The 21,670-nt window shown below is 38.6% G+C and overlaps 2 protein-coding genes across 5 annotated transcripts; both read right to left on the bottom strand.

Moving 5' to 3' along the window:
• Nucleotides 1–175: 175 nt before the first annotated feature.
• PDCL2 (phosducin like 2) lies at nucleotides 176–5,708 on the bottom strand. The gene is given in 6 exon segments (XM_026791565.1): nucleotides 176–287; nucleotides 289–438; nucleotides 2,009–2,052; nucleotides 2,054–2,147; nucleotides 5,250–5,340; nucleotides 5,690–5,708. Coding segments are annotated over 6 exon segments (510 nt in total).
• NMU (neuromedin U) lies at nucleotides 4,708–20,549 on the bottom strand. Of its 4 annotated transcripts, XM_005483905.4 has the most exons (10): nucleotides 20,241–20,539; nucleotides 17,373–17,431; nucleotides 14,061–14,108; nucleotides 13,903–13,962; nucleotides 13,320–13,349; nucleotides 13,154–13,204; nucleotides 11,044–11,118; nucleotides 8,843–8,896; nucleotides 7,421–7,460; nucleotides 4,710–6,838 (listed from the first exon to the last, which is right to left on the bottom strand). In XM_005483905.4, the coding sequence occupies exons 1-9, from the start codon at nucleotides 20,380–20,382 to the stop codon at nucleotides 7,425–7,427; spliced, it is 555 nt and encodes a 184-aa protein (XP_005483962.1). In that variant the 5' UTR covers nucleotides 20,383–20,539; the 3' UTR covers nucleotides 4,710–6,838; nucleotides 7,421–7,424. The 4 variants fall into 4 exon arrangements, with proteins under 4 accessions (XP_014120288.1, XP_014120290.1, XP_005483962.1 ...); XM_014264813.3 differs by lacking the exon at nucleotides 13,320–13,349 and having other exon boundaries at nucleotides 4,708–6,838; nucleotides 20,241–20,549; XM_014264814.3 differs by lacking the exon at nucleotides 11,044–11,118 and having other exon boundaries at nucleotides 4,711–6,838; nucleotides 20,241–20,529.
• Nucleotides 20,550–21,670: the final 1,121 nt, after the last annotated feature.

The following is a 21,670-nucleotide window of genomic DNA, read 5'->3' as shown; positions in this document are numbered from 1 at the left end:
GTTTTTATCTCAATAAAATATTTTACCATGGAATTGCAAAATACCCATGTTTAGGCAATATCCTCACCACAGAATTACACAAAATCTATACAAATTCTTGGCCTTTTTTTCAGATCTTTTTTCCCTTCAAAAAGAATCAAATAGCTTTCCAACCTTTAAGAAGTGGTCTTGAGATCTAATGATTACAAACAACATAGAATTTTTCATAACGTGAATTATTTAGAAACATTCTTAGTGCTTTCAGATATCTTCCCACACATTTAGCTATCCCAATGAACCTGCTTGTATTTCACCAGTTTATATACAAGTATTGTGGGTAAACACCTGTCCTTGGAATTCTGAATGCAGGAGTTTACAATGGCTTTGAGAAACTTGCCTTCTGGAAACTTTCAGGCCAGCAAGTTGAGGTGATCATTAACCAGTAAACACACTGGGATACTAGAAAAGAATAAGGAAATATAATGACACTTCTAGTGTAAATTATTTGTAAAATAACTGAAGTTATTAAAGCATTTGAAGAACACAAGTACCTTTTCCTATAGTCTGCTTCTGCTTTAATGTGTTATAAGAATTGCAGGACAAATTTTATTTAGCTTCTTCCTAGATCATTGTGATTTAAAGAGCTGTTGAATTAAAAAATATGTGGCAGTACAGTAAACAGAATATGTTAGTAAAGTTACCAGACACTTCAAGCACTGTGCCTCAGTTTCATTCCTCACTAAGTTTTTAAAACTGATTTTGTCCATTGTAGAGTTTAAATGACAGTTTTGAATCTGTAACATACATTTTACTTTATTTAAACTAGATCTTAGTTTAACACTAAATACTTCTCCACTCCTTAAGTAACATCAGGGAAACTTTAGTATATTTTTATTTTTACCATGCCTTACCATGTTCATTATTTTCATAGTTACGATTTAAAATACAATCTATATAAACCCCAAAATCAAACCAATGGAGGAAGAAACACAGACACAGAAAACACCAAAACGAACAGAATTTCTCTTGTTCCCCTGCAGCCTTTTGAGCAATTAGGATCTTTTGTGTCTGACTGAAGTTAAATCAGCTGATGTGGCCTGTGGACCCTGGAGGTCAAAGGCAGGTGAGCCAGTTTTGTTAGTAATGATGAGAGATTTTGGGGATACACATACTCATTCCTAAGGGATTACAAGTTTCCTCAGGTCCTTATCTATGCAATGGTAAAATGCAGAATTGGTTCTCCATTATACAAATCAAATGAAAATCAAGAAAGGCTACTCTTTTCTCTCTTCCGATTTTGAAATTTAAATTACTGTAATTCTAACAATTTCATTTGGTTGTCCTATTCCTTTTGCTTCTGGAAAAAAATGTTTGATTCCTGACAATTGAGAATAAACTCCCTCCCAAAAAAACCTGAAAAGAAGGAAAAGAGGAAACTTGTCTGAATCTAAATAATGATTAAACATTCTGTACTAGTTCTCAGTGCTTTTCAAAAACATGTAATAGAACTGCTAACATACACAGAACTAATCATGGGAGTCCTTTGCCATTTCTGCTGCATCCTGTCACAACTTCTGCTACCATTAGAGAATTTACTGGGCAGTCGATAAACCAACAAGATTTCCTCAGTTTGCATAACTGAGACTTTTCCTGAGAGGCTTTTGATTTGTTCAAGTCAAAGGGGAAATAAAGGTAGAATAATCCTGTTAGACCACTCCTGCTGAGAAAAGAACCTGCAAAGAGTGGACACCACTTTCTTAGTGAAACCCAGAGATCTCAGTAAGGTTGCACACATGGTGATAAGCATGCGCAGCAAAATAAGTCTTTCATGTGTTTGAACAAAAGTGAACAATTGACTCTCACAAAGTGAATTAACAAATCGAGTAGGTCAGATGCTCTATGATTCCATTGCTTCCAAAAAATTGCTATCTCATTAGTCTCTTATTTTTAATTTTTCTAGATTTTTTTTTAATTACCAGTTCAATTCTTTGTATTGAAATATTCTACATCTTATGCAAGAATGTTTGACCAATAAAGATTAATTATAACCTAAACATCCTCTGGAGCATTTATATGCTTCTTTTGCATAGTGCTTTCCACAACTTTCTCTTAGCTTCACATACTTTTGCCTCCTCTGAAGACATTTCCATTCCTGCAAGTGCTACTGCCTAATTAGAAAATAAAAATAATAGCAAGCATCTTTGGAATGTTTTTAATGCATTTTAAAAGAATATCTAGTGCATCTCAATTACTTAAATTATTTAAGTAACTCTTGAGCTGGTAGTCTTAAAATTTTAGAGATAGAAAGGTATCTATGCCAATCTTTATTCAATAATGTAACATTAAAATTAATTTTCTTAATTCATCAATATCAGATTTGGGAAACTTGAGTAACAAACAAATTGTACAAGCATTTATAATTATAATTTGAGATGAAGCAAGAAAAAATTAGAGCAGGTACTAAATATTTGTGTGATTCTGAACATGAGACTAGTTTAAGGAGGAATTACAGTACTTATACTAGTATTTACCAGACAGTTTTAAAATAATTAATGAAAACTGAAATATAAAATCAGTAGATGGCAGTCTTCGTCTATAAAAATACTTGCAAGGTAGAAAAGGAAAATGTTTTACTGAAACTTGATGAACTAAAAGCAGCTATTAATTAACTGAAAGCCACTGTGGAATTGCTTTTCACAAAAAGAAAATTTAAAAAATTAATAAATGTGCAATGCTATTATACTCTAGCAACAGTACATCATAGTTTTGGTTCACAATTTCCACATATTTATGTGAATTATTTTCTTTCTCTGAGAGTACATTACTAGATACACTGTGTTAGTCCTGTAATTATTTTAGTCATTTCAACAATTCCACAGCAGTAAGTACAGGTAGAATCTAGATAGAGAAAATGTTCTGATCACATTAGCTTCTTTATATTTTGTAAACTTCATGCCTCATTTTTATTAGTTACAATACAATGCTGGGCAGAACTCAGCAGAGTAACTTGTAAATTATGTACAAAAATCTGCATGTGAATGTCGGGTAAAGCAACAATTGCTGAAGTGGATACAAGGTGCCAAAGTTTTCTGAACCCAAATTCATAAGCACATTGACTCTGTATGGCACTGTAAGTAAAATGATTGGTGTAGTCCTCTTAAATAGTTGAATAAGGTTGATTGTGCCCCAGTTGTGCCTAAGAACAGTGTGCTGTGTGTCACAGGTTTCCAGAATTGTAGCCTGGCTGGGCTTGGAGGAGAGGTCACCTGATTCAACCCTCCAGCTCAAGTAGCATCAACCTTGGGCAGGCTGTCCAGAGCCATCTCCAGACAGCTTCTGAACAACACCAAGGGAGAAGACTGTGCAACATTTCAGTTGTTCTCCCTCACAGTAAAAAAGTGTTCTCTGGTATTCTGAAGGAACTCCAGCATTTCAGTTTGTGCCCACATCCTCTGGTCCTGTCACAGGCACCACTGGAAACACCTTGGCTCTGTTTGCTTTATACTCTCCATTCAGGTAGTTATAGACTTGATTTGGTCTCCCCTGTGCCTTCCTTCAATGTAAACTTCAAATGAACATTTTCCTGAGGTAAAAAATAGAAAAGTCATTGAAATCTACTTTGAATAAGAGGCAAACCAAATGCAATAGCTGTTTATTAGGGATCCATTGCTGGCTTTTAAAACCACACAAGTTTATTGTCTGGAGCATCTCTCTTATAAGGAAAAACTGAGGGAATGGGCCTGTTCAGCCTCAAGAAGAGAAAACTGAGAGGGGACCTGCAAACCAAACACAATAGCTGTTTATTAGGGATCCATTGCTGGCTTTTAAAACCACACGAGTTTATTGTCTGGAGCATCTCTCTTATAAGGAAAAACTGAGGGAATGGGCCTGTTCAGCCTCAAGAAGAGAAAACTGAGAGGGGACCTGTTGACAGGACCTCGTCAAAGTCTGTAAGTATTTGCAGGGAGGGTGTCAGAGGATGGAGCCAAGCCAAATTCTTGTCAGGGGTGCCAAGCAATAGCAGAAGATACAATGGGCAGAAACTGATGTGCAGGAAGTTCCACTGGAATATGAGGAAGAGCTTCTTTACTCTGTGGCTGGCTGTGCCCTGCTACATGTTGCCCAGAGAGGTTGTGAACTCTCCCTCACTGGAGACAGTCAAGAACTGGCTGGATGCCATCCTGTGCCATGTACTCTGGAATGACCCTGCTGGAGCAGGGGTGTTGGACCTGTGACCCACTGTTTTCTCACCCAGCCTGACCCGTTCTGTGATGCTGTGGTTCTGCAGCTACCACCACTACAAAAATTTTAATGTAGGATATAGTTAAACTATAGTAATTATTATAGTAATTCATAATAAATTGTGTTTTTATTACAGTAATATATTTAGAAACTATATTGTACTGGAAATGAGTGCTATGCTAGAAGAAGAAATATATTCTGCTCATAATAGTCAAATTAATTACTTAATCAATTAAAAACTCTGAACTGTTTGATTCCAGCCCTAAAATACAGTTTTCTTCTTTAATGGCATGCCATCCTCATATAGGTGGCAAGTACCCCATATGCAAAACATTATCTATCACAAAATTGGAGCCACAAATTTTTTTTTCCTATTTTTCTTGTACACACGAGAGAAAAGGGATACCCACAACCAATTGCCCATTCTTTCTCGCTTGAAATGCACAGAAAACTCTATCCAAAACAGGAGATAGAAAATGGGATTCAGAACTTCTTTATTTGAACATTTGCCATCATTGCACAGTCTGAAGACTAGCAGAAAGTGTCTTTAGTGTGCAGAGTCGTCTTTGGTGTGGCAGAGTGCGAGTACCCTTTAATCAGGCAGAAAGGGAATGAGCTCTACTCGTGTAACTGGGACAAATGTTGAGACTGCAACACTTCAAACACAGCACACTTCCAAACACACCATGGCCCAGTGCATCTTCAGCTCAAGTGAGGATGTGTAACAGTGGTTTCCACTGTGGCCTGTTCAGCAGTGTCTTTTAAATATCTAGCTTTCAGAGGAAATAGTTTTGCCCTAAGAGAACATCAAAACCAAATATGGTGTAAACTGTTTCTCTGTGCCACTGCAATCAGGAGGTAGGACAGCAATCAGGAGTTCTATCTGATGTCAAAAGAGTAAAAAGTAGAAAAAGGCAGTTGTGTGAGTCAGCAGACATTACTATTCAACAGATTCTGAGTTTATTTTTTACAGCATGTACAGTAGTGACAGGTGCACTGCTAATCTGGATGGATATCTCTCACCACACCTGTACATATCAATAGCTTTGCTATCAGTCTCATTAAAGCCAGCTTCAGCTTCCTTTAATTCTTCAAGATTCATTCATTCATATGGTTTCACTAGAAACACAAAAAACCCAAACCAACCAACCAAACAAACAAAAGAAGTTCACCTTTTGTTCTCCAGAGTCACCAAACATTTTAAATGCATGAAAAGTAATAAGCAGATGTAATGTAGAACTAATGAAAGAAAAATATGTATTTATTTCAGAAATTAGTTAAATTTGTCATAACTCTGGGTAAGAGAGAGAGGGGGAAAAGGACTTTATTTAGTTATAACTATACAGGAAAATACAGAAATACAGGGGTGGATTGCTACTAATAATTCAGAATGGTAATCTTCCTTACACTGACTGGCTTCTTTATGAAATTCTGTAAGTTAATTATCTGTACATGTTAGATGTCATACCACTTGTCACTATCTGCATTGAATGTTTAATTCGGGATCTTTTTCAAAATAACTAAGTGAAAATCATTAAAATTAAACCATGAATATTGAACAAATTTTGTTATAGGAAGAGTAAATTATTAAAGTGCAGAGCAAAAACAGGTGGGAAAGAAGAGGAAAAGATCTTCTCAATTTGGCTTCCTCCGAGGCCGTAATTTTTCCAACTACCTTCTGAAGTTTTATTGCTCATCCAAAAGTGCAGAAGCAGGAGCAGTAATGCTGAGGCCAATTCAAACCATGACCAGTCAATATAATGTTAAAAATTTTGGCCCACTTCTAAATTGAGTCACAGAAGCACAGAATGGTTTGGATTGGAAGGGACTTAAAGATCATCTCCTTGTGAGTGATTAGTTACTTTCAATATAATTACAACCTCAACAACATAATTTAACACAATTTTGGTGTGAAAATAAACTCGGAGAGAAGAGCTGGGAAGATTGTAAGGGGTAACTTGTGCTTCTGAGTAGAGTTTCTTTCAGTCTCCATCAAAAGCACTTGAGTTTTCAAGTGAATTGTGACCCCATTTGCAATTAAGTCTTCTTCCAAACGAGAACCATCATGCATCTGTGTTCTTAATAGCTAAAAAAGAATGCCATTATATTTTAGTTGAATTAAAGTCACAATATTTCTTCAAAACGTGCAACTTGTTCAGGTTCCTTTTATTAAGGGAAAAGAATTCTCCTTTTTTTTTTTTTTTTTTTTTTGAGATGGTGAAACACACAAATCACAACATATTCTGGAAAAAACACAGGAGTCTTGATTGCAAACATTCTCATTAAAACAACTGTCTGGCTGAGGGTCTTTATTTAGAAGGGAAAATTTGCTTAACAGGGTTGTTAGAGGCAATGTCTGTTGTGTGCAAACAGTGACTCTTTACAGTTGAATTACATGAGGTTGTGAACATCATAACACTAGGAAACAAATACTTTTAATATGCTTTTAATATAATCAAGATAGTAAAGACCTTCTTAACAGATTCTGGCTTAAGAATATTTACATTCGAGTGATTTCTAATTGTACATTAATAATGAATAATTATTGTAAGGAAAACAGTATGTCCATGTACTCAGCATTCCTGCAGTTTTAGTTCTAAGTCAGGAATCTATAATCCTGAAAAATAAGATAGAGCATTAGCTGTTGGTATAACTCTAAGTTGATATAACACTTAAAAATGATGGCAGAATAAAATACATTAGAAAATACATAGTATTGGTCTACATTTTTACATCTCTCCAGATAGTTGCAGGCATTGAAATTAAATCCTGAAGTTTGCACTCCATTTCAGTGTGAGTTTTTTATCTTTTCAAGATTAGGGAGTTACCTTCAGGATGTCAGTTTACTTCTCAGCATTCTTTTGACAGGTAAGTTCTTCTTAGGAAGGAACTTGTCATCATCAGTACTTTCCAAATTGTTTACAAATGTGGGATATTTTCCATTTCTTGCTGCCTGAAACACATCTGTGCTCTCTGTTCTGGGAACTGAATACCTACAGCTTTTGTTCAATTCATCTGAAGTGTAATTAACACATCTAAGTGTATTTAACATCTGGGAAAAGTTTGTGGGTGGAAATCTAAGCCAATTACACAGTTAAAGTCTTTCTGAGACAACTTCTCAACAAAAATATTGTGGTCTATTTGGATAAAAATGAACTAATTTACATGTAGATCATGATCAAAAGCATTAAATAAATACCTCCTTAGCGAAAACCCACTGATCTCCTTCCATTACGTGGCTGAAAGACAAATATTTAGTAAGTTATATATTCTGTAAAACTGACAGAATTAAGTAACAAAACCCCTGACAACTTGGTGTGTATAGAAATTAGTGAATTTCTCAGCAGTGTCATTGTGATTATTGTCAAAGATAGACCTAAGATAAGTTATTGTTTAATCTGTATCTTCCTCGGTCGGAGAATTACACACTAAAATTTGCTGCATATCAATTGAGGAATGAATTTTCTATCTTGTATGAGTTTATAAGGGGGAGAAAGCCATAAGAAGTCACTTCAAGAGATCTTAATCCTTATTCTTTTTGCATTTTCTTGAAATGTGTTTTCTGATTGTTGTAATTATTTCATTATAAGTGCCTGTTGCTATTAACCAACAAATACATGTCACTCTCAATGATTTTCTTTTTAGACTGTATTCTTTGATATAGGCAAGGACTTTTTCTCTTTTCACTGTAGTGTTTTTCAGAAATATTTTGTACTAGTGAGGGACTTGATACAACTTCTACTAAATCTGATAAAAATTTCTTCCTGGGCTTAATATGGATTTACCTTTTACTCTGGAAGCATGAATGCACCAATATTAATATTACCCATAAATTTGGCGAGTCATAACAACTCTAAGAATCCAAGCCTGATACATAAGAAATATAACCATACAAATCTCTGGTCTTTTCATTTGAATTATAGAATAATTTAGTTTGCAAAAAGGCCTTTAGAATCATTGAGTACAATCCTAGCCACATTTTTATTTAAAGTTATCAGCCACTTTCTTATTTAAGCAGAAATGCCAGAAAGTCTGATTGCCACCTTCTCAATTTTGCTAAAGTGAAGTAAAAAGGCTCTATGGGGTAAAAGATGAACACAGTAGATGTTCTCATGATGAACTCAGTCTCATGAGAATTTCTGTATCTAGTTTCTTACCTTACTGGTCAAAACAGAAGGAAAATGGCAAGGTCAGACCTAGCATAATGTGTAAGGGTGGAATCATATTTATATCATTTATATCATTATATCATTTATATCATGTGCAAACATACCCTGCTGAACAATGCTTTACGAAGATTTTCCAAGATGCCATATTTTCTAGAACTTTCTCTGACAAATAGATACAAAATAACCAATGACTTTTTAAGGCACAGAATGGTCTCATGTATACACAAACCTAGGAATATGATTTTTTTAAAATTCCTGCAATGCCTTTATTTTAATATAAGAAAATGTCAGGAGCAGACCTGGAGATGTCTTGTAGGGTGGAATGGTCTAACTGAAAAAAGTATCCTTAATCACAGTAAATCTTCCTGTAATTCAGTTATTGCTCTACTTTTTTTTTATTTTTTAACTCTCACCACAAAAAAAAAAAGGAAAAAAAATTAAACAAACCATACCCTGTAGAAAAAGTAGCCCCTGCTTTGAATCACTCCAGGTCCTTGAAGTTCTTCCTGAAGAAAAAAGTATTTTAAATTACATCTACAGCTGTAAATTAATACATACTGAGAGGTTGTTTATGTATATATAAAAAATATTTCTTCAGTACTACTTAAGGTCTTACTCCCTAAATGCTTTATGTGCATTTCCCCATGTCAGTAACACAAAGTTTATGTTGTCATGTAGAAATTGAAGAGAACATATGAATGTTCAGGTGGAACAAATTCCACCTGAAGTTTTAGATCAGCTCAGATTGCTTCTGAATGGCACTAGAAATGAGGAACAGCCTTTGCCTCTGACTTTCCAGGGCTCACTCCCCAGGCACAACAAGACTGCCTTCATGACAGTGGTCTCTACAGAGAGAGTTACTGTCTGCATCTTGCAGGAGGACAAAAATACAAAGTTTAAATATCAGAAATGCAAAGTTTAAATGCAAAGTTTAAATATCAGAAATGCTTGGGCTTCTCCCAGGAATGAACTCCAGACTGTTCCCAAAGATGTGCCGTAACAACCTCTCTCACATTAAGTCCCAAAGAGCAGTACTTGTGATAGTCTATCCTGTCCACACTGCACACAGGGTGAAACAGCTGCCTGCTGATCCACATAGCAAGGAGGCTAACAAATGATGAAGACAATAGAAATTCTATTTAAATGCAAGAAGTACAAAGCATGAAGTATCCAGTTGCTTTAATGAGACCTTCATGATTAGAGAATCTTAAGCTTAATCGCAGTGTTTTATTTGCTTCTGTTGGCACCAGAGAGAAGTGATGTGTCTGCCCTGCAGATGGGGAGACAGTACACTTGAGAAACAAAATAGTTTTAGTGTTATGCTTACCAGAACATTAAAATGAAGATGGCTTTTATCTAGCAATGGGGGTATTTCCCAACTAAAAACTGGGTTGCTGTGATCTCTTGGTGAAGTGATCATAAGGTGAAGTGTCATAGAAAGGAATCACACCTGCTCTCTGCTAATGCTGTGAGAATTGTGTAAAACAGGATGACTCCCATCATTTCCAAGCTACAGAAGTAGATTCAATCCAGGGAAGCTTTCAAAGGAAGTAGAGTTTAAACTATACATAATTTTTGAGTCTTAATTCTAATTCTGACTTCAATTCATTGCATATAGCATTGTACATAAAACATCTGTATGATTTTTATTTCTATTGTCATTCTAGCATTATCTGCATTTGAAACACCCATCTTGGATTTATAATCTGATCACTACTATAATTTTTTATATTTCAAAAGGGTAAAAATTTTTCTGTACATTGCCATTTGAGTCTTATGGTATTCATATGTAATATTTTCTATTTTTTCTATTCAATGTGTAAAAAAAATGAAAACAGGAACAAAATAGGAAGCTGTTGCAAGATTAAGAAATTCATCCAGAACAGAGAGAGTAAAATTACTAATGAGAAACTGTGATTTATGTTAATGTCATTTTTCTCTTACAAGCAGACCCTCCTTAAAGATTACATGTTCTTGTTTGAGTTCATGTCAGAAGTTTGGTATTAGTAAACACCTGAAGCTAACAATCTGTCATTTTTGTAACACCTGCCTTCTAAACTTCTAAGGGTTTGGAGATGTTAAAAAAAAAAAAAATCTTCCGTAATAAATATGCAAGTTTATTTACAAACCTGCATGTATATATGTACACAGAAAAATATGTCTCCATGAAGATGTATGATTACTTAGAGTTTTATTTGAATCCCCACCCTCTAGAAGGTCTTTTGCTCAGTCTCTTATATTGACTAGCCAAAATAGTGCTTGAGTCTTCTTTCTTAGATCATATTCTATCAGGCAGGCTGTGGCTCAAGAGGAATCAAAGCCATGAAAAAATCTGGTGCTGTTTCAAATTGGGGAGAAATAATGAATTTAATAGAGCATGTTTCCTCCTTCACTCATCCACCTTTTCAATTCCTTATCTAGCCAGGGAGAGAGGTGGATGTGTTTATGTACAGCAGCTTCTGTTGTTCTTCCCAATATGAGGAAGAAAAAAGACAACAGCAAGATAACCCTTCCTGAAGCACATTCTGTGACATCAAGATTTGGGTAGACCAGCCAAAATATATAAGCAGAAAGGTCTACAAGGGCATTTTCAGAACAGGTAATGAATCACAAAGTGTAAGAACATAAGCATGCAGAGTTTCAGTTTACATACGTCCAGTTTGTATCTCTTCAGTCTTCTCTCATTAAGCTGAGGAACGAGTTGCAGTAAAGGATGCAGGACAGATGACTGAGAGGACACGAACACACACACATGAGCAACAGTGGAATTTGGCCCTTATGATGCACAAAAAGTCTCTTTCTGCAATATTGACTCATGGACCAAACATGCACCAATAAAGGACTGAAGACTGAGAAATTGATTAATTGAAAAACTTATTTTTTAAAAATTTTGACTTGACAACAAACAGAAATCAACATTTATATTTACACTACACAGACTGATGGAGGGAAAAGCTGTGTATCCTCACCTTTGCTAACTGAAAGTTAAGAACCATTTACAGACTCGTGGAATTATTCAAACTTTGTTCAGTCTCTATGAGTGGTATTGAGAATATTGCCATACAGTATTTCTACTAACACTTCTGCAATTTTCTACTATAGAAGTTAGCATCTTCAACCTCTGTTGTGCTGAGAAGTTCATTTTACTTCAAAATAAATGGCAACAAAAAAAAAATTATTTTTTGCTGAAGAACAGTGTACAGTAGAAATCCATTCTCAAGGGACATTTGTAACCATGGCACTGGTCACTCTATCTAAGCTCTGATCATGAAATTCCTTGTGTTCAACAACACTTTTAGCTTGCAGACAGTCTAATTATGCACAGTGGCATTGTGTGCAGCCTAAGTGCTCACCCTGGAAAAACACAGCTATGTGGGATTTTGGAGAGAGGTCCACAGGAAAAATTAAAGTGTAAAAAACCTGTGTTCCATTAACCAATTTAAACCTTCCACTCATATAAATGTAATTTAAAAAACAATGCATTTTTGCTACAATACTTCTTTGAAAAGTAATGCAATTAAGAGAATTATAATATATGAAGTAACCAGAGTTACCAACAAATTCATTTACTTAATAAGTAAATGAATTTGCTTATTTGTAGCCAATTTTGTGCTATCTGCCTAAGGTAAGCAATATAGGATCATAATACCTAAAAAAAGTAGGAATCTGCTGTGATTGAAGTAGTTAATGAACATCCCAGCTGTCCACCTGGGCTCTGTCTTGCAGCCAGTGGAGAGAATTTATAAAGGTGAGAATGATGGATCTCACCTAAGTAAGTATCTCTGAGAATGGCTAGAAAATTGTCATCTGAACAGCTAAACTAAAAGTGAGAGAGCAGTGACCTCTGGGAGCAGCAGCAATGGTATTCAGGACAGTGCAGTGGAGTGCAGTAAATTTTAAGCAGGAGCAGCAGCAGAAATAGCTCATTTCACTGTGCCTTAATTGCCTTTAAAGCCTCCAAAGCTGCTGTAGCATGAAAACATTGACACCAATATGAGCAATGTCACTTTCTAGGAAACACACCACATGCTTCTGAAGAAATGTAAAGAACAAGGCAAAAATGGACATTGGCATGTAAGAATGATTGTTAAGAAACAAGAAAATATGAATATGTTTAACTCTCTCAAAATCCTGTGGTGCATAGATGCACACAGATAACAGAGCATGTTTGCATCTCAAAAGTGAGAATGGATCATGTACTTGGCTTGTTGGTTTATGAGAATACTTTTAGAGCAACAATTCTTGGTCATGGTTTAAACTATATTTTTCATTCAAAATATAATCCAAAGTCCAAGTGAGACTTAAATACTATTTTAATTCTAAATATTTATGACATGTGCAAATGAATTAATACAGTGTAATTAAAAATTAATAAAAATGCTTTCAAGAGTATCTAATAGTTATGGTCATGTTCTCAGGTCCTGTAAGTCCACATTGTATCACTGCATGTGCTACGTTCCAATACCCAAAAAAAGTATTTGTTCTCATTCTTAAAATTTGAAACTGCAAGATTAAGATTCAGTTGGATTCCATGAATGTTCAGGTGAGTTTGTTAGATTTTTTTTTCCACAACTGTACAGTACTGATCATCCTCTCCCATATTATTAAAACCCCTTTTGTACTGTAAACGTGCAACTCCCAGTTCTGAGCTTGCTATACAGTTGGCAATATTCATTTTTGCTATACTGCAAAAAGGAATATTGCCTTGGTTTTGCATACAAGCACACATGTACTCACTCATAAGGAGGGGCTATGCCACTTACCATGATGTCTGAGTTGCCCGAGTCATGAGTCTTAGAATAATGAAATAAGAACTGTTCAAAAAAAAAAAAAAAAAAAGAAAGGGGGTTTTACTACAAAGCAGGGCAACAGTTTTAAGATTTTCTTGCCTTTTTTAGTGTGATTGTAGGACATATATAGACATCTTACCCTTTTTGTGTTGTCTTTCTCATCTAAATCCTGTGGGAATAATAGTTGGTAGAAAGGCTTTTATTCATTAAAATAAAAAGAACAATTGGTAATTTTGATTAAACACATAATCTTTTCAGCACTGGGTTGAAATATCCTTCTTCCTTGGCAGAAGTATTGCATGCCTTTGCTTATCAATCTAACTAATCATTTCAAACTCTGTGGAGAGCATTGATTACTCTGCCCTAGAAGAGTTAGATGTGTTTAGCAGATGTTCCCTTGTTCATCTCCTTTACTTAGGAGATTTACTCTCTGAAGTAAATTTCTTTGTCTGTTGAGAATTCATAGTTTTTCTAGTCTAGAGCAATAAAAACACCTAACACTTTGTACTCAACCTGGAGATAATTTTCAAAAGGTTGATGTATCCCTGTTGTCTTTACAAGGTGTTACATTCTGGCACATGGCATTTCAGAGTAAAAACTGATAGAAGTACTTCCAGTGCTGAATGACACTTTGCATACTAGGTCCTCAGAATTCATTGTAGACAATGGCACAGTAAGAGATCAGGCTTCAAAAATGCTAAGCAGCCTTTTGTGTGTGTTACCTGTGGTTTCTGGAGAAATCCCATGATCAAAAAACAAAGTTCTTCCAGTGTATTGGATACCTAATGCAAAGAAAACAGGAACTCAGATATCACACTTCCAATTCTACTACATATAGCAAACAGTATCCAAATAGTAGAGTTACCTCTGTCTGACTCACCTGAGGCTGCGAATCTGTGGAGAGGTAAGCAGAACATGCATCATCTATCTGTAAGAGTTCACACAGTTTTTTAGGAAGTCATAGTAATAAAAACAAGGGAAACATGCATATTTTCAGAAAAAGGTAAGTGTAAGTGCAGCTAATGGCATGGCAAGCTTGCCTATTGTAAGACATCCTTATAGGTCCATTCATTAAATACCTTGCATTTAAAGGGGGAAAGGGCCTTAACCATATTAAAAAAAAATAAAGAAAACAACAGCAACAAACTTATATTTGCATTATCTCAACAAACATACGTATCTGTGACTCTTATTCTGTACCCAGCACATACTCCTCCTAACTGCAAACTTCTCAGACTAAGTCATATTTTAAGTTATAATTGTAAGCATATGGGGCATGAAGTATGAACTTGAATCTCTTCTGCAAAATCTTTGAACTATACAAAACTGTGAAGAAAATAACAAAACTAAGGCAAGGCATTCAAGGTTCAATCCTCAAACACAGCTCTTTCAATTGGATTATGGCATCCCTACAGGTGTATGACACATGCATCTCTTGAGTGATTATGAGATGTGCTGGCACATGTTATGCACACCACTCAATTTGTGCCAGAAGTTTCCCAACACTGTGTGAAGCACCATTACTCTTTGTCTACACCAGTCTTTTCAAAGCTGTCTTCATTCCATGCTGTCATGGTCTTGGAAGTACCAAACAAGTGATTCCTGCCCATCCTCTCCCTAAGGTTCGTAACCTTGTATTAATTACATCCTCCTTCTGTCTCTTTTCCAAGATGAAAGAACTGATTAATTTTTACTGGAGTTATTAATAGAGAAGGAATAAGAAATGGAATAACAGGTATTTGAGTTCAGAGAAATAATATTACCAGCGCTGAAAGCTTGGAGTATTCTGTAAGGAAAAGTCTCCAGCACTGCAAATGAAGTTGCACAGTTTAATAATGATGGCAAAAAGCAATTTACAATTTTATTAAGTAACTTCAAAGTTGTATCCTAGTAATCTCAATCAGTATATGCTATTTTTTTCCATGTAATATTTGTTAGTGTTCGACGAAAAAATATTTTTGCCACTCATGTTGTTTATAGGCTTTCAAAAACATAGTGGTTTGGGGGTTTTTTTTGATAGAGCAGGCAATGCAATTGTTCTTGCAAATTTTTTATAGAGAAAAAGCCCTAAGCAACATGCATTAGCAAAGAAAACATTAAAGGAAAAAAGAAATCTAAAAAATAGTGCTTATCTGAACACTTCAGAACAAGAGATGATTCATTTCTCCAGAGACAATCTATGAAAAAGCATTAGCAGATATAGTGGAAAAACTAATAGCTCACAGGATTCCCTTTTCAAATAGGTTTTGTTAGTAACACATCCTCTCTGTTCTTTTTTTCCTTCATCTTACACGTGTTTGAGTGCGTTAGCTCAGCTTCACTACTTTCAGAGTCAGAAAGTACAGAGGAAGAAGTCAGCAATGAATGAGATAAAATCAAGCTGAAGTAATTTTGGAAGCTTATGTTAAAGAAAGGGCTGTTTCCTCTTGGGGATTGTTTGTGCTTGGGTTTTATTTGTTTATTTACTTGACACAAAGAACTAACATAGTTCAGTAGCAGAACAAGCCAGAGACTGCTTTGCAATTGTTCAACACAACTGTATCTTTCAGCTAAAACCTTTGCAGACAAAGCAAGGATGGAGGAAAAGCTACCATTTCTGTTAATTCATTTTCAAAAATTTAATAGTTTCTATATTTATACTTCTCCAAAATTTTCTCTCCTGTATCAGAAATGTGGCCTGAGGGTAGAAGATTGCAAGTTGGTTAATTAACATAAAGAAACAAAGGAAGTAAGAGCCAAGTAATGAAACAAAATACTTAGTGACAAAGTTCTCAGATTTATAAACTCAGAGCCATTCCTGGAACATACCAGGTTTATTTAGAGGCAGGGTTTTTTCTCAATGATCCACTAGTAAAGTAGCAAAGAGGGAAGAATTATTACTTACTTGCACTTTATGAAACCTCAGTGACCTAGTGTGGGTGAGTAACTAGGTTGATTTAGGGTATATAAATATATATCTAATTATCTTTCTTTAGACACTCTCCAGTCCAGCATAATTCTAGTTCTAATGGTAGCTTTTACATTGCTTCTATTGCAAAACTTTACAATATCTAGTATCTTATGCATACTGTTTTCTTCATTGAAATCAACAGGACCTTTGTCTTGGTTTCCAGGCACCACAGGGACAAATCTTAAAGCTAACAAATCTTATCAAGACATGCAGAAACGTATAAAACAGCTTTTTAAATTCAGAATGTAAATAACTAACTTTCAAAAACTCCTTATAGTTATTGGGTTCTTACTCCCCAAGAGACCATTTTTTCCCAGGTGAACGACATCCCTAGGGCTCATTCAGGTGCCAGTCTAGAATAGGTTAGGTTTTGAGTCACTATGCCCAAGTTATGTCCAATATGAACTGTGGGGAGATGACAGTAAGCAGAATGTCTCCTGTAATGGTCTCAGTCAGAAGAAATTTACTCTCTGCATCTGCCCCTGTGATGAGTCACTTATTTTCCAATGTTATCAAAAGCTATTAAATTAAATGTCAACACAATAGTTGACAGTTGCAGCAACACCAGGGCATGCAAGTTGCAGGATAAACCCTCTCCACATGTCATGCCCTGCCACTCCATCTGTTCCCAAAGGGCAGGGAAGAGCCTGTGCTAACACATGCGTCACACTCCAGAGTCAAAACAAACGCTCATTTCAGAGATGAGGGCGGAAGTTATGATACCAATCAGCAGCCACATGTTAGAGGGGCTAATTGACACAGTACACTGTCCTTTGACTAGTAAATTGAGAGGCTAGGATAGGATTGAACAGTGTCCCAGCCTTGTGTGCTGAGCAGAGGATGCAAGAAGCAAGACAGGATAAGTCGAAACAATTCCTGAGTATCATGTACAGACTATAAATCTACCAGATGTGAGGAACACTGTGATGCTCCCAGGGACAGTGTCTGCCTGGTCATTGACAGTTCTCAAACATGGCTCTCCATTGAGACAAAACAATATCTTCTCACAATGACATCTCAGCACTTAGTCCCAACATCCTTCTGAAGCAACTGTTCAGAATACCCAGAAAATTGGATATTTCACCTCTTTGCTGATGCCAGGATAGGAGACATACAGGAAGACATACTGGAAGAAAACACAGCTGAACTCTGTGCAAGAGAAACCTTGGATAGTGAGGTGGGACTGTAGCAAGGATGGGCACAGAAGAAATGGGAGAATACCACATGGCAGATGATGCTTACCTCTTTCAACAGCTGCAGATCCTCATCTGATTCGAGTGCTTGGGATGGCATTGGTGCACCTGGAAGCACAAACTGTGCTCAGCAATGCTGTACAGCAAAGGTCATTTGTGTAAGTGTCCCATGTCAGACATATCTAGCACAACTATTAACTGCAAAGGCGGAGAGCTGCTTGGTCCAAGGAAGTCTGTGACCCTGGGTGCTCTGTGGTTTGTCTGGTAGATTTTCCCTGCTCTCTTTCAGCAACACAGCAGGATGCTTTATCACAAGTTCACAGCAGATATCGACACTCACATGTCTGAACAACAAACAGTGTGGAAGCTACTTAGGTCTCACTGAGACCTGCTCAGAAAATCACAGTCCAGTTCCTACCACCTCGAGTTTTCTGAGCTCTGCTCACCTCCAGTGCATGCACTGTGAGTTGAGGATCTGGACTCTACTTCTTGCCTTCCTGCGTGCTACAGCTGCAGAATTGAACATGCACTACGTAATGTGTGGTTGCATATAAATAGTGTCCGTGATACAAACATGTTGTTTTGACAAGGTGATAGACAGTACATCTGTAACTGGATTTGTTTCCTCTGTCTTGCATATGTGACGTGGAAAAGCTTGTCCCTCAGTAGATTAAATGTGTTCTTAATTGCATAACGATGCAGTGAAGCTGTGCTTAACTTGGGGGAGCTCCTTTCTTTATCTCTACCCACTCAGGCTGCAGGCACGGAAGTCACTGTCCCAGCATCCCTTCCAGAATATCCCTCTTACCCCTTTGTTATTTTACCTGGCAGTGTATTTCTGATAGTAGTGCACTGTTAGAGTCTCTGTCAATAGCAGAAACGAGCATCCCCAAATTGTGAGTGTGTCAGACACCACACAATGGTGTCCGTGAGGGGATGTGCTGTAACTCCCATGGGAGGGAAACTGGTGCTGCACCTCGAGACCTAGAGAGAATGTCCAGTGAGCAGGGAATAAATGCCATCATATTAATTGTTTTACATTTGCCCCTAATAACAATAATCACAACAGTAGTTATTTCCAGGCATTAATGGAACAGGATGGATTTCAAAACCACATTTTTGTACTGGCACTGACTTAAGGTGACTAATTATTATGGATGCTTGCTTTGCATCCATAGAGGGGCTCTTAATTTCACACTATATAGAAGTGGGATTTTTAAAAAAATTGTTTGAATTGTTCACATTACAAGTAAACTGATTTCCAAATTTTTGTTTCATTTCAAAGAGAAATGCCAAATAAATTAAAGGTGCTACAGTTGTCTTATGTTGTTTTCTGCTCTTAAATTATTGTATTCAAACTGGAGTGTTACCTGGCATTAGTATCCTAGTTAAAAGAGTGGAACAGGGCAACATTTCAAATTAGAACACCTTCCCCACCAAAGCATTGCCTGCCTATCTCTGAACACTGCTTCTGCCATTGACTGGTTCCCAAGGCTTTTCAGGGAGACCTAAAGAAATTCATTTGCGTGCATTAGTGCAACAAGCAGGAAAGCCTGAATATCATAACTTTCTCCTTTATTTTTGGCCTGTACCATAAACTTCTGGACAGAGAAGATAAATTGTTTCCCTCACTTTCCTTTACCCTTTTCTACGTATTCGGAAACATTTCATTCACCTGCAATCCCATCTGTTTTGTGCACCTGGGACTGTGTTCCTCCAAAGGTTGAGGAGTGTTCCTTCATCACCCCATCCAGAACAGGGCTGCAGTACCTACAGGACTTCATTAATTTCCACAACAGCGTACACAGTGAAACAGTAAGGTTTTTTTGTAATATACACCATAACCATAGGGGGAAGGGGAAAAAAAAGAAGGCAAGAGAGAGATGAGAGAGAGGAGAGAGAGGGGAGAGAGGGGGAGAGAGGGGGAGAGAGGGGGAGAGAGGGGGAGAGATAGAAGCATGTGCTGTTGAAGAAAATGTGCTGTTGAAGAAAAGAGTACTATTTAAAGGGAATGCGGAGGTGGAAACCATTCTACAAAATCAACGTTGTCCACAGCATATTTGCTCTCCTTCAATTCTGCTCTCTTTAAGAAATACAACTTCTTTCAAGGCAGTAGAATGCCAGATGCACAGCTTGGGACTCACATCTTACGTCTTCTCTTCCCTCTATTGCATCCCTAAACAAGCTCCTGGCAATCATTTGTGAAAGAACAGTGATGAAATACTGTGTGCCACTGGCCCTCCATTGTGCTCCTCTTCCTTCTCTCCTCTCTTGCACATCCTCAGAACTTATTTTTAACATATTAAGTATGCTGCCATTAGATTTCTTTGGTTATTGATACTGAAAAAACAAAACATAGCAGAAAAAGACTCCTCCCAACTAGAGCAAATCCCACAAATAAAATGCAAACAAAACAGAAATGGTCCTTGCACATCATTTTGTAACGTTACTTTACAAGGTGTAAGCAGTTAATCTATCTGAGGTAGGAATATAGAGTCAAAAAGAGTGACTGGTTTGTTAAACAGTCCGCTAGATGTTTCACAAGAGCCCCCTGCTACAAAAATAGCAACATTCAGGATTCCTCACCCAATACATACTGCTACAGGTTGGAATGACTGCCAGAGGATCCTAATCTGCCCTGCAATTTTGTGACACATGTTGTTTCACGTCTTTTCTTACCTTTTAAAATCAGAGTAAACGACACTTAAAATGAAATATCTTTTAACAAAAGCCTATTCCCCAAGTTGCTGGAGTGTTTTGCCAGGACAGAGTCATCCTGCCGGGATACGGGAGGAGCCCCCCAGCCCCAGCCCCGGAGCCGTGCCCAGCCGTGCCCAGCCGTGCCCGCAAGGCTGGCCGGCTGCGGGCACCCAGCTCCGCGACAGCGGGCAGGGATTGCGAGCGGGACCAGCCTCACCTTTGCAAGCAGAAATGGAGGAGGCGATGAGGACGAAGAGGAGGAGCAGCGGGGCCCCGGGCAGCCCCGCGCCGTGCCCTGCCCTCCTCGGGCCGCGCTCGGGGGTGCCCGCGGGGCGCTGAGGGTGGCACGGGTGTCCCATGTCCGCCGAGCTCCGCTCTGCCAGCCGCTCTGCTGGGCATGCCCTCGCTCGCTGCCCCAACTCTTTAAATCCCCGGCACGTGGGGCTCCGCAGCCCGGCTCGGGAGGGCAGCCCCGCTCCGCGGGTGACTCAGCCGCTCCGCCCCGGCGCGGGGGAGTCCCTGCGAGGCACGGAGGCGAGGCGCTGGCCAGGCTCCAGGCCCCGTGTTAAACGCCGTCCTTTACAAAACCCCCCGTGTTTTAGTGCCCCGGAGCCCGGCAGCAGCAGTAGCGCTCCCTCGCTCGGGTGCTCCGAGCGCTGGGACGGGGCCGGCCGAGGAGCGGGGCTCGCACACTGTCCCTGCCCCGGGACTCGCACACTGTCCCACTCGCACACTGTCCCACTCGCACACCGTCCCACTCGCACACTGTCCCGGCCCCGGGGCTCGCATACCGTCCCACTCGCACACCGTCCCACTCGCACACTGTCCCGGCCCCGGGGCTCGCACACTGTCCCGGCCCCGGGGCTCGCACACTGTCCCAACAGGAATGCCGGGATGAGAGGCGTGTTTCTCAGCGGGGCAATCCGAGCCACCGGCTGATCTGCTCCCAGCCAGCCGAACGTGGGAGGAAATCTCGTCGAGCTGGCGTGTGGGAGAAGCCGTCGGTGGCTCTAGGGATGGACAAATGGACACTCACCCCTCTGCCTCGGCACCCGCCGACTGGTCACTGAATTTTCTGAGGAGTCCCTGGCTGCAGAGGTGTGACTGCCTCCAGACTTTCCCTGTGCCTTAAATACACGCGCAGTCCCACGCCACGAAACAGAACTCTGCGATAGGACAATATTTAGCAATTAAAATCCTAATACTGTGCTTAGCAAGGTATTTCACTTATAACAGAGCTGCAGACCTCAGTCCCACTTGGCATTTATGCCTGTAGATAATGAAAGCAACTACATTCTATGACAGTCAAAAGTACACAGACTGCAGATCTGTTAAGGCACTTGGGCACTTTAGTCCAGCTGAAGCACAGCAAGGTCTGGCTTACCAGTGGCTGCCCAAAGTCTGCCGTTCCTCCTGCTCTCAGATCCAGCAAGTGATGATCACCAGTGCCAAGAGTGAGCAAGATGCTCAGGCCAGTGCTGACCCGCTCCTCACACCGAGCCCAGCAGCAAGGGCTGACTTTGAAGTGTGGCACATGTCTGTCTGTCTCTGCTTTCTCCCCATTTGCTCCAGGAATATCCTGCACAGATGAGGTGCCGCTCTGATGCTACAGAAATGGTTTCCCGTGGGAGATTCCAGTTTAGAGTC

Source organism: Zonotrichia albicollis, chromosome 5, assembly GCF_047830755.1.
Source record: "Zonotrichia albicollis isolate bZonAlb1 chromosome 5, bZonAlb1.hap1, whole genome shotgun sequence".
Classification (NCBI taxonomy): domain Eukaryota; kingdom Metazoa; phylum Chordata; class Aves; order Passeriformes; family Passerellidae; genus Zonotrichia; species Zonotrichia albicollis.
Note: the sequence above shows the minus strand (reverse complement) of the source record. Positions and strands in the feature narration are given on the sequence as shown.